General features: G+C 39.7%; 1 protein-coding gene across 5 annotated transcripts in view; it reads right to left on the bottom strand.

Annotated features, from left to right (window-relative positions):
• The window catches only part of LOC128856811 (putative protein kinase C delta type homolog), a 54,566-nt gene that overhangs the window by 22,193 nt on the left and 20,060 nt on the right, over nucleotides 1–12,313 (bottom strand). The window contains exons 1-2 of one of the 5 annotated variants that reach the window (XM_054092162.1): nucleotides 9,247–9,338; nucleotides 2,968–7,610 (exon numbers count right to left, since the gene is read on the bottom strand). The exons of 1 other annotated variant lie outside the window; for it this stretch is intronic. In XM_054092162.1, the coding sequence (XP_053948137.1) occupies nucleotides 2,968–7,030 (4,063 nt within the window). In that variant the 5' untranslated portion in view covers nucleotides 7,031–7,610; nucleotides 9,247–9,338. Of the gene's footprint in view, nucleotides 1–2,967; nucleotides 7,614–9,193; nucleotides 9,339–12,313 lie in introns of those variants that run through there. 3 more of the 5 variants (XM_054092160.1, XM_054092159.1, XM_054092161.1) reach the window with 3 other exon arrangements.

The raw sequence follows: 12,313 nt of genomic DNA, 5'->3' as shown, positions 1-12,313 counted from the left end.
AACCAATTATTCCACCAGCTCAAAAACCACACCAAATAGTACATTTTAGTGGATATAACGATTTTTCTAAATTACTTGAAGGTTTTCTTCTCTCCAGATGGAGCAATCTTGTTTATTGTGAAATGAGCTTCATCGCTAAAGGTGATTTGGCGTGAAAAACCAGCATCATTTTAAAGAACCAATTCACGTCATTTATGCGTTGATAATGATCTGTTGGTTTCAATTCTTGTGTTCATTCAATTTTTTAAATATGCAAATGGAAATCCTTATGTAAAACCCTAATGTTGAGAACGTTGTGATGTCGATGTTATAGGTTGTTCAGCAACACCTTGCGCTAAAGGAGCAATATTGTCAACAGAATAGTTTTTGGTATGCCAGTCCTTTTTTTATACTCAACCTTTGAATTGTCGACTCATTCGGGTGATTACTTCCACCACAAAGATCACGAATTTTTCGATATGTTATTCTGAAAGATGGATATTTTCCTTAATAATATTCTATTGTGTGAAATTGTGAATCTGTCTACTTGACAAATGTCAAAGATGACTCAAGAAAAAAGTACCGTTTAGAAATTATTCAGCACTGACACTACTCATTTTTGAAAGAGCCTTTAGAGAGAGGGAAGAGTGTAGCTAATGTCACACATTCATCTAGTTGGAGTATAACTGTAACTTTTCTCGATTACTCAGTCAATGTGCAATTGCATACAACGGGATTTAAAATAAACTTAGGAAAGACAAAAGCATTTAACCTGAACTGCTCCTTATCAGATTCTTCAAGAGAACGTGGATAATTTTTGCTACTTGGGAAGTTTGATCGCCGCAAATGGAGGAAGTGACACTGACGTTGAAAGCAGAATTACCAAAGCCAAAGCCAAAGCCAAAGCGCCATTCGGCACTCTTGCATCGCTCTGGCAAAATAATAACATAGCTACGCACACCAAACTGCGAATTTTCAACGGATGCGTCAAGTTTGTCTGCTGTCTTCCACGGCTGTACAACGTGGAAGGTCACCGCAATGAACACAAGGCGTCTCCTAACGTTCTTTAATCGCTGCTTGTGCCGCATAAGCGATTTTCCTGGCCTCGAACTATGTATATCTAACATCTTACTGAGGCAGGCAAATCAATCCGATGTGCCGACTGAAATCCGCAATATGAAATGGCACTGGATCGGCCACACCTTGAGGAAGAGTGACAACAATATGGCTAAATAGGCGCTGCAACGAGGCCGTTTCCAATAGACAGGATGAAATGTAGGCTAACCACGAACCACCTGGCGTCGTTCAACGAAGGCTGAAATGAAGTCCTTCAATAAGACTTGGCATCAACTTAGAGCCCTTGCACAAAACCGTGTTCGAGACGAAAATGAGTAGTCGACGCGCCATGTTCCAACTAGGAGTTAGAGGATCCTATATATATATATATAAATCCCGCTGGAATGCGCTCCTTACTTTCAGATTTGTACAATGTTCGAGATGGTGTAAAAAGTTGGGACACGGTGCAAGCTTTGAATGTTGTACGCGTTGAGTATTACAAATTCAAGGGAGGACAGAATGAACAAAGCAAAACAGTTTGGATACCCAGTTGCATCCGTTCCAGTCGAGTGGTCACCTTACTGAATAATCGAGCTTGGCTATCCTGGCAAAGAGTGAGTATGTATTTTTGGCCTTTCTTGCGCTTGAATCTCTTCCACACATTGAATATATTTTTGGAAAAAAATGTATTTGTTAAAAATTTATTTTCTTCACAAGTTCAAATCGGAGATTTTATGATTTGGATATTTACAAAAACATTTAGCGCGACTTCTGCGCCTTGTTAAATTGGTACTTATCATCTGGCATAATTTGTAAGTAATGTTTACTCATTCTCGCTTTGAATTCAAAATTTTCTTTTTAATTTATTAAAACAATTTCCTGATAAGCAAAAAACTGGCAATAAAGTAAAAGTAAACAAAGCCGCCAACGAGAAAATTAAGCAATTACAATACAAACAACAAAACAAACTGTAATCACGTCCGCTTAGCTAATTTTTTTGTTTTACTTGTTCTTATATTATAGTTAGAACTTGCAAAAATAGTCACAACAACAGCAATAACAACAACCTTAACCTTGATTTTATCATTAGAAAGGCAAAGTCGCAGGTGAATTAAAATAAACTAAAGCATCTAAATCGATTCGAGGGGAAACATGTAAATCAGCCAATCAGAGCAGACAATAATTTGCAACATACTAAAAACAATTAAATCTGAGTATAAATTGTTTCTGATTAAACATTATTTCTGATACATCTGATTATATATATTTCAAAATTGTTCGCTTCATATGAGTTCAACGGCCGTCAACAGCTCTTTTAGGGCTAAACCCCGCAGCGATCTTAAGCAAATGCACTCCCACCATTTAATGAAAGGAGACGTACATATCTATATATATGTAGGTGTGTATGTATGCCCCATATATGTAAATGCATGTGGGCTAATTTGGCTAACAGAGAACTGCACTGATTATTCGCGAGTGGTACGTGAAAAGTTTATGTCCATTCCATTTTAGCTCTAAATTTGCGATTTTGAAGATATTTTTTGGGACTCAAAAGCTCAAACATAATACACATCTACCAGCTATATTTCAATATATATCACATCTAGAAACATACCTACATATACTTACGTTCACCTGCTACTTTTCGAATACATTATGGCAAAGATAAAAGAAAATCTCTTCCATTGACGTATTCGTTCGTATATTTTTGGCTTTGTGAAAATTAAACATTTCAATATGGTTCCGCTGGCTGGGAAAGCAAGGCATATTGCGTGTCTGTTATACTTGAAAGTCAAATCAATGCCCACAAAGACCTCAGTATATTCTAAGTTATAAACAAGGAAAACAACAAAACACCCTCCACATCGCAAGTAGCCACAATTCCTAGCAGTGCTCTCTAACTTAAAGAGTACAAAACGAGTTCTAACTTACCCAGCATTTTTTTGGGACTTGAGGGCGCCGTTCCGCCCTCGAAACCCGAATCATTGCTGCAGGTACTTAAGCGTATTATTGCGGAATTTTCCTTGGAGACATTGCTGCCGGTGGCCGCTCCACTGGCGGTAGCACTCAAGTCGTCCTCGTACTCCTCGGACGTGGTGCACTCTTCACTATCCTCCGTTTCTTCACTTCCCGAACCGCTTTCATCACTATCACCGCTTTCTTCGTCCGAATCCTCGTTGGGATACACAATCTTTTCGCGCTTCCATAAGGGACGCGGTGTCGCGACAAGCGGATAACGCGGCGCCTCTTCTTTCACGTAACACTTATTGGACGGATCGATTTTAATTTTTTTATGTGGATCGAAACGCGCCTTTTCGGCCTGTTTCTCTTTTTTGCCCTGTTGTCGTAGTTTTTTCTTCATACTTGCACTTAGATTTTGATAATCACAACCGTCCGCACTGGAGTAATCGTATGAACTGTCCTCGTCATCGCTATTTTCCGCTGATGACGGTACGTAGTCTTCTAGATCGGCGTCGACGTCTTGTAAATACTGTGCCAAATTCTGTACTGTTGCGAATTTTGATAAATTATTTGGCGCGTGTGCCTTTTGGTGTTGATTGTTCTCGTTGTCGTTAGTATCTTCGTGACTTTTGTGGTGCGCCAACAATTCTGTGGCGACAGCTACTGGCTCGGTGGTTGCAGCTTTTGTGGATGCTAGGGGTGCGGATGGCGTTGTGGAAGAGGTACTCTGTATCTTTGTCGTTGGTGTAGTTGCAGTAATGGCGGTGGCAGCTGTTGTTGCTACCGCTGCTACTGTTAATTTAGGCGTAGATGCTATTGTCGTGGTTGGTGTCGCTACTGACGCTGCATTGGCTGCTGCTATTGCCGATATTTTTGTTTTGACCACTTTTTCGTTCGGATCGTTGTTTATCGTTTTGAAGACAGATGTCGTCGTTGTTGGTTTTGTTTTTGGCTTTGTATTTTGTGGTGACGTCGTTTTGCCTTTAGTTGGTGACGTCGCCGATTTCGGGGGTGCCACCGAAATGAATTGATCGGCATTGATGGGAGTCACCGACGCGTTCGTTTGTGGTGGTGCTGATTCGTCAACTGTTGATGTAGTGGCGGCAGACAATACTTTTGTATTTGTTGTAGTTGTTGTTGCTGTTATAGCTTTGGATATAGTTTTTGGCTTTGCACCAGTAACGGCAGAGGTGGAGTTAGCTGCTGGTGATGACACTAGGGGTGAGGCGGGTGGCGATTTAGTTTGATCGCTCTGTTTGACACCAGAATCCTTTGGTTTCTGTGCCTCTACTTCCGGCTTCTTACTTTCACTTCTTTCGCTTATTCTTGGTACTGTTGTTGCAGAAGTAGATGTGTCAGCTAATTTCGGTTCAGCAGATGCCTGAGATGTCTTTTCGGTTTTTTTCACAATTCGATCAGCCGTTACAGTGACGGATTTTGATGTTGCTGGGGTTGGGGTTGATATTGATATTGTTGTTGTTCTAGTGGTTGGTGTTGCACTTGTTGTTCCTGCTTGGCTAATGAATAGTTTCGGTTTTTCTGTGTTGATTTTGCTTTCGTGGTCGTTGTCCACTTGTGCCGTAAATTCGTTCAGTTGTTGTTCAGGTGACTTGGCTGTTTGCCCGAAATTTATTTTGGTCGCGGCGCTTGTTGCAGTCATTGCGACTGTCGGAGTGTTCGTTGTTGATGTTGTTGTTGAATTTTCGTTTTCGAGTGGTAGTTGGACTAATGATTTTTGTGCGGCTGCTTGCGGCTTTTTGGCATTTGCTTCTAGCTCAATTTTTCCTATTTCCTTCTGGCCCTTTTGACTTGTCGTGTCTTTCTTGCATATAGCGGATTCGGTAGATTGTGATCTTCCGGGCAAACCCTTTTCATTGATTTTTGCAATATCTCGATCAGCTTTCTTCAAGGCTTCCTTTTTTTGAGATTTTACCACGGACTTAATTTCTTGAATGTTGGCTACGTCTTCTACAGCATTTGATTCCAAAAGTTCTTCTCTTTTATGCCATTGGTTTTCAAGTTGCCCTTTCTTTCGGTTTGTCATATAAACCGATTCACGTTTGCCAATTTGAGCCCAAAAATCTTCACCACTGTCAGATTTTTCAACGGGATTAAGTTTGATTTCCTGTAAAATCTTTGGCATAACCTTAGGACTGTCGGTGCTAGGAGCTTTTACTGCTTCGATCTTTGAATCGAGTGGAGTTACTTCCTGCTTTAAGTCTATAGTTTTGAGAGACTTTGATTTCTCCATGGTTTGATTAGAATTGCTGGCGACTGATTTTTCAGTAACGGAACCTAGTGAGGCGGTGGATTTTAAAACCGTTACTGGTGGCGATTTACAAGGTTCATGCTTTGGTGATGAGTCATTTTTTGGAATTTCGCATTCAATCTTCGGGCTCAAAGTTTGCGCTACTTTATCATGCGTTTCTGCTTCAGTGCTGAGGTCTAAGCTTGATGGTTCAAACGTAAAAATTTCAGCAGTGCTGACTAAAGTTCCTTTTTTTGGTGTCTTTGCTTTTGAAAAATTTTTCGATTTCGGGCTAGCCTGCATAAAACCTTCAGGCAAAACAACTTCTTTCGGTTTTATGGCCTTCTTTACACTCTTTCTTTTGGGGAGCTTAAAAACCTTATGAATTTCGTGGTGTTCTTCCATAGATTCAACATTGAATGTGAACTTCGGCTTTGGAGATGATTCTTTGTCAATTGGTGTAGGGGTGAATTCTGCTTTTTCTTGCAGTACCGGTAGAAATGCCGAATTCTCAACTCCAACGACAGCCGTAATTTTATGTCTTATCTTTCTGCCTTTTTTCGATGAACGCTTCTTTGTTGACTGGCGATGCCCCTCCTCGGTCGTGCTATCATGACTACCACGTCTTTCTAGATGAATCAGCTGGAAGGTTCCTGATGCGGACTTTTGTAGTTGATTCAGTATTTCTTGCTCCTGTTCTTGAATTAATGATGCGCGACGCCTTAGCTCACCAGCGTTAAGGTCATCGTCAATTTTGTCGGATGATATGTCTTCGCAAATGTCATGGAAAGAGGGACACTGGGGAATGCTTAAGCGGCGGATGGTATTATTTGTAGGATCCACATCCAATTCGACAACTACTTCATCCACCAGCTTCTGCTTTACATCATCTTTATCTACTACATCTGCTCGCCTGTTGGGAGTTGAATCGAATTCAACAGCTGAGGCATCTTGCATCAGATAACGTTCACGCATTAAATCACCGGGAGATTTTTTGACAGGGTATACAGGGACAGCAGCTAATTCATCAGCTAACTTCTGGCGCCAACTCAAATGTGTCTCCTTAGGGTGTAATGGCTCAATGGTGGGAAGGTCTTTGAAAACTTTCGACTGCGGCTCTGGTGACCCATCTGTTTCGGAAGAAGTGGACTTGGTAGCACGATTTCCGTCTTTACTGCGTGAGCGTATTATGGATAGACGAACTACATGTCGGTCCCTTTTGATGGTGGAGCGGCGTCCCTTATTTTGTTGATCTTGGGCTTCGTTTTTTCCCTCAAGGTTGCTACCCTCCTTCTTCTCAACACTGCCACGCTTTGCTTCACCCTCCTGTTGCACTTCCTTTTCGTGCTTGTGGTGCGGGTATCGTGACGAAGATACATCTATATCAGCTGTGTTAATGGGTATTGGGCGTGGTGCCACATACTTCGCAGGAGTTGTGGGCGGTGTTGAGTACGTAGAAACTTTTGGTGATTGTATGCGTGTTAGTGGTAAAATACCGCCATGTCTCGAACTGATGTGGGGTGAAGTCTCGGTGATGGTCGATAACTTGGGTTGATACCGCGACGATAGGCTGTGTGCTGCAGTGTACGAGGGAGTACGCGGAGGCGCCAACGGTAGAATGTAGCTGCCACCAAAGGTACGGTTATAGGTGGATGAATAAGGGACATAAGAACCGCTCGAGGAGCTTGTTGGCGGGGCGCCATAAAGGCCTGGGGTGTAGTATGGGGCATAAATCTGACTGCTACCCCCACTATAAAAATATCCCGGATCAGTGTAGAGTGGCATGGCGCAGCGTTATTGCGTGAAGGCGCGACTAAACGATCTTTAAAATAGACACGAATTTATCTGCGTCTCTCGATTGAGTTTTTTTCAACACTTAAATTGATCTGCAGATAATGTGTGTGATATATGTATGTATGTATGTCACTTATAGTGTACGAATTTGTACACTTGTTAAATATGTTCTACGTTCGTTGTTTCTTCTGGTACAAGTTGGCCTATTTTTAGCATCACCTCGAGAAATACGCGACAATGCTGTTACGTTCGACTGCGGCGGTGACTTTCATCATTTTCAGAAGATTTGTATATAGTCTTAGAAAAAATTTACTTTAAATATTGAAAGTAATTGCCGAGAGCGATGGCTGGCTTTCGAAATTCATCCAGTTTGCGTTTGTTATAAATTTATACGACAGATGCTGAGAAACACTTGCAGATATAGTGAATTATTCACGGATGTAAATAGGTTTGTATGTACTGCACTTTATTAGTTGGAAACCAACGAAATCTTTGTTCTTTTAGCAAAAAGTTGGTTCTTTATTCGTCTTTTGTTTGTTTTTTGTTTCTGGATATTAAAGAGTTTAACGTTCTGCTGCCGGAAGATGTGAATTTTTATTAATTATTTATTATTTTAACGGTCTCACGTGCGCGAAATGTGTGCTTTTACTTTTCCTCTGACGTTGTGAGTCACTTTCGCTTTGGGTGAGCAATGAATTTTTATGGTTTTTGATAGTTGTGCTATGTTTGTACGTATGTATGTATGTACAAATATATGTATACTATGGAAATAAGTTCATAACTCTGCGTGTATGGGTATATCGAGATTATGTATCTGAGGGTTGCCGTTTTTGAGTGTAATTAGAGTGACCCATTGTTGAGGCTTAAGAGGATTGAAAGAATCTGTTTTTAGCCTGTTTGAGAAGAACCCTTCGACTTGATCAAATGATGGCCAAATTTCTTGTTGACCATTTATGCGCTTGCGGTCGAGTTCGGACTGATGTCAATTCAAAAAAAGAAAAAAATATGGAGGATGAACCTGTATACAGAATTGGGTGTGGGCAGAAACAGCTAAAATTGCAAGCGATTCGAGCAGCTTACAAATTCCGGCTTAAGTAGAGTAGAGTCTGGATATGAAGTATGGGCACCAAATGTGGTGAAGTTAAACCGAAGAGTTGCTCTAAGGGTTTGCCCGGATCTGCAGTAAGTGTGACTGGGCATCTATTTTGAGAAAAATGGTGCGTTATACAAATTTGTTTCTAATAAAAATTACCTAAGATCTGATCGTACGCTGAGCTTGGACACTTTCGCGTAGTTCCAGCCGCAAATGAATCTTAATATGTGGAGAAATCATGGTTTCAAATTAAAAATATTCCTAATGGAGCGTTTCTGGAATTCTCTGAAATTTTACACTGTGGTCACATGTATTTTGAATGAGTTTTAAACAAATTCTCTGTGAGCGGCGAAATCATAAAAGAATCCTGGGAAGCTGTTCGTGTGTGCACCTAGCAACGTTTTCGAGGAACCTCAAGAACAAAAGAAAACTCAGCACGCAAAATCTCAGGTATTTAAATTTATATTTCGAATCATTTGCATTTCACTTCGCAAATTTATTGAAAGCAATAAAAAAAAATTATGGGAAAGTATTTTCTTTAAGGAAAATTTAATTTGAATAGTCCAATGAACCAAAGTATACGCAAACATTTTCTCGTGGCGATTATAAAAAATATTAAAAAATTTCATAAAAATTGGATAAATTATTGACGTGCATGAGTATTTCTTGATATTCCTTCTCTTTCAATTGCGTGCTTTGTGCAGCTACATATAATCATTTTTCAAATTAATTTGCGATTTTAACTAATATTTGAAAGTCGAATTATAAAGGCTAAAATTTTTATTTCTTTCCACCTAATTGCTAATTAAAAAATAGCGAAAGATTTTAAGACATAACCGAATTATCTAAATTCAGTTCTTCATCCTCTGTGGTGTATGACGTAAGAGCTTTTCTACATTGTTCTAGTGTTTTCTGAAGTGTTTTAGTTAAAAAAACAGGAATTAAATTTAAACTTTGCTACAATATTTGCGAAAGTCAAAAGTTTTTTGAATATATTTTCGGTCAATTATTAATAATTATCACAAAGTAAGAGGAAGCAATGAGATCGCACACTTGCACACCGATATTCATAAACGAGTATGGCGCTTTGCTGTTGCAATGAATTTATTATTACGCGACTGTTGTATGTTTTCCAATGTTAGAGCGAACCGCGAACCGCTTGGCAGGAAACCACCGCAATAACTGCGGTGGCCGTCGAGGCTTTCCTGGTGCTGAGGTGCTGAGCCGTTCGCGTTCGAGATCGCCTTCGACATTTCGACTACACGGCCGCCGGACGCACACACCACCCAGTAGGCGCACGCGACTCGTCGCTAAATGAATGTTCCAAGACGCGAAAATACACAAATCTACATAGAGATGTGTGTAGCATGTGTGTCTGCCTGTACGTATGCATGTATGTATGAAAGTGTGTCTTTAGGAACGCACGAACACATCAACATACACACATACGTACATAGGTGTTTGGGAGAAATTAGCCTAAGCATTTTGTACATGGCATCCCCTCAGCGATGCTCTGCTGTACCGTTAGCTTAGCGCTAGAACTGATCGTTGGCTGTGCTGTGAGAGGCCGGTTTCCCCGCATTGCGGTGTTGGCAAAATGAGAAAAGCGGAAAATATTGTGTACTCAGAAGTGAACGCATATACACATATACACACATACATATACACAATAACTCGTGACTTTTTGAATGATATTCCAATATTTGAATTTTGAAATGCTGCGCTCTCAAATACGCTTAAAATTTGATGGAGAGTGCGAAGTAGATACGTCAGCGTATTTGGTACATACATACAAACGTTTGTCGAAGATCTGCTCTGCACATTCATATTCTCTTATTTTTTCTTATATTTGATTTTTGTGTGCCGCAAAATTCTTGTTCTGCAAAAATGACAAGAATTCGCTCATAACTCGCAGTTGGCCGGCTCTTCAGCAAACTATTGCAGCCATGTAATGCGAACGTCAATCCCGCCGTGACGTCTAACGGCATCCGATCGTGCTTCATACAAATCATATGCTCCTCCTACACCCCAGTTTGCCTTGCCATCACACTTGACAACTAGCATGCCAATGTAAATACACCTACACACACACAATCACACATACACGCATACACACTCCCTGTGACGCTGCCTTTCATCGACGGCCGGTGGTTGGTGTGAGGCTGCATAGGGGCATATGGTAGGCATGACGATGATAGCGATCACAACATCGCCTCATAAACAAACAAAATATGAAGCAACATCGATGTGCGCGATTAGTTTATTTCGGTGCTAATCTTGGTCGTTTGTTTCAGCGAATTGCCAGTGGAAATGCATTTTTCAATTTCATGTATCTTGAAATAAACAACTATCGGATAATTCTTCGTAATTAACGATTTTGTAAATTCATTAGAAATAGATGAGTTTGCATGTCGAGCGATATTCCAATTAGGATAGGTGTTAAAGCAGTGCCCGTTGAAACTCTTACTTTTTTCGAGAGATTTAATGCATTTCTTTCAGAAAGCGGTCGCATGGCAGACGTAGTACCTTTTGCAGGTGCTGCTAGGGTACGCGGCGTTCAAACTTATTTAGTTGCTTCCCAGCTGGAACCAATGCGTTGCTGCTCCATTATGTGGAAATTGTCCTTATGTGAGTGTTGTGCTCCAGCTCAGTGTCGTCGCTTATGAGTCTTTGATGAGTGGACATACCATTGCTGAGCTGGACATAAGATAAACTCTACGATTTCGGGATCTTCTCAAGTGCCAATTGCCTTACGATGAGGCACTTTATTAGGGCATAACCCTGTCAGAAAGTCAGTTAGATGCCTCAAAGTGAGAGATTTACAAAAAAATTGAGAAATTTCTTAACTTCAGCACCACGAAGGGTGTCAGATGCAGAAAAGCCGCAAATATTTGCTATTCTCGTAACCACCAACTTAGATTCCAATTTCTCCAGAGCGGACAGGGGTAAGTCAAACCTTTGTAGCGAAAAGCGGCGGGGTAAATGTGGGCAGATTTCTGTCCTCGAGTATTTCTAATAAAAACTTTGATATTTAATTCATAGCGAGAGCTTCCTAAAATATTTACTGATCTAATAGCCAGATGCGTGTAAATGCAGAAAATACTAAAACTGCCCACAGCGACAACCGCTTTGCTGGGGAACTTTTTGTGTGCATCGCATTTTGATGACCTTTGAAATACATTTTATTGATATTATTGATGCTTTCATTTTGAAATTCGCCGAAAATTTTGTTTAGTTTTGTTTGTTCTTAATAAACTCAAATTATCGCATAAACAACTATTTCTGAAAACAGTGTAAATTTTGGCGATGTTCTGTTGTTTAACAAATTTTCCGAAAACACAACTGCCTTGGAATAGCAATTTAATGAGTTTTTTGTGAGGAAACGCAAATATGTTTACACATCCGTGTGTATGTTTGTATGTATGTGTATTGCCAAATGCAATTTAATGTTTAGTGAGAAAGATAAAGACAATCACATTTTTGATCTGGGCATTTTTTTTTGAAACCTGCAAACCGCCGGTTGTGCTCACATACTCGTGTAAATGTGTGTGTAGGAGTGTGTTTAATATTTCTTTTTTTATAGATAGTGGAAACACATACATACAGTGGCTCACAGCTTATTTCGTGTGCCCGTTTATCAAAATAAAAAACTTTAATATTTTTGTATAAACTTTATTTAGAAAAAAAACTTAAACGTACATTCAAAGATAAATTATTTCTTGTTACAAACATACATAAATAAACTTAAATTATTTCTTCTTAAGTAATATATTTATAGCAAAATCAAAATTATAAGTAAATCCACGTCACACCTTATTTCGTGTGCTTAACCAAACTAGAAAAAACATGATTTTTTTTTTTTTTAATTTATTATGTTTTTACTAATCTAATATTTTGTAGGGTAGCCTTTTTGTTTTAATACAGCTTTTAACCGGGATTGCATGGAGCTAACAAGTTTTCCAGTGTATTCAGGAGATATTTTCTCCCACTCCACTTGCAATGCTGTTTTTAGATCTTGTTTGTTGCTTATGTTATGTTTTCTAATTTTTTGATCCAGAATATTCCATAAATTCTCAATTACATTGAGATCAGGTGATTGTGCTGGCGTTTTTACCACATGAGAGCAATTCCATATAAGCCACCGTTGCGCTAATTCCGACTTATGCTTCGGATCATTGTCC

This window comes from Anastrepha ludens, chromosome 3 (assembly GCF_028408465.1).
Source record: "Anastrepha ludens isolate Willacy chromosome 3, idAnaLude1.1, whole genome shotgun sequence".
NCBI lineage: Eukaryota > Metazoa > Arthropoda > Insecta > Diptera > Tephritidae > Anastrepha > Anastrepha ludens.
Note: the sequence above shows the minus strand (reverse complement) of the source record. Positions and strands in the feature narration are given on the sequence as shown.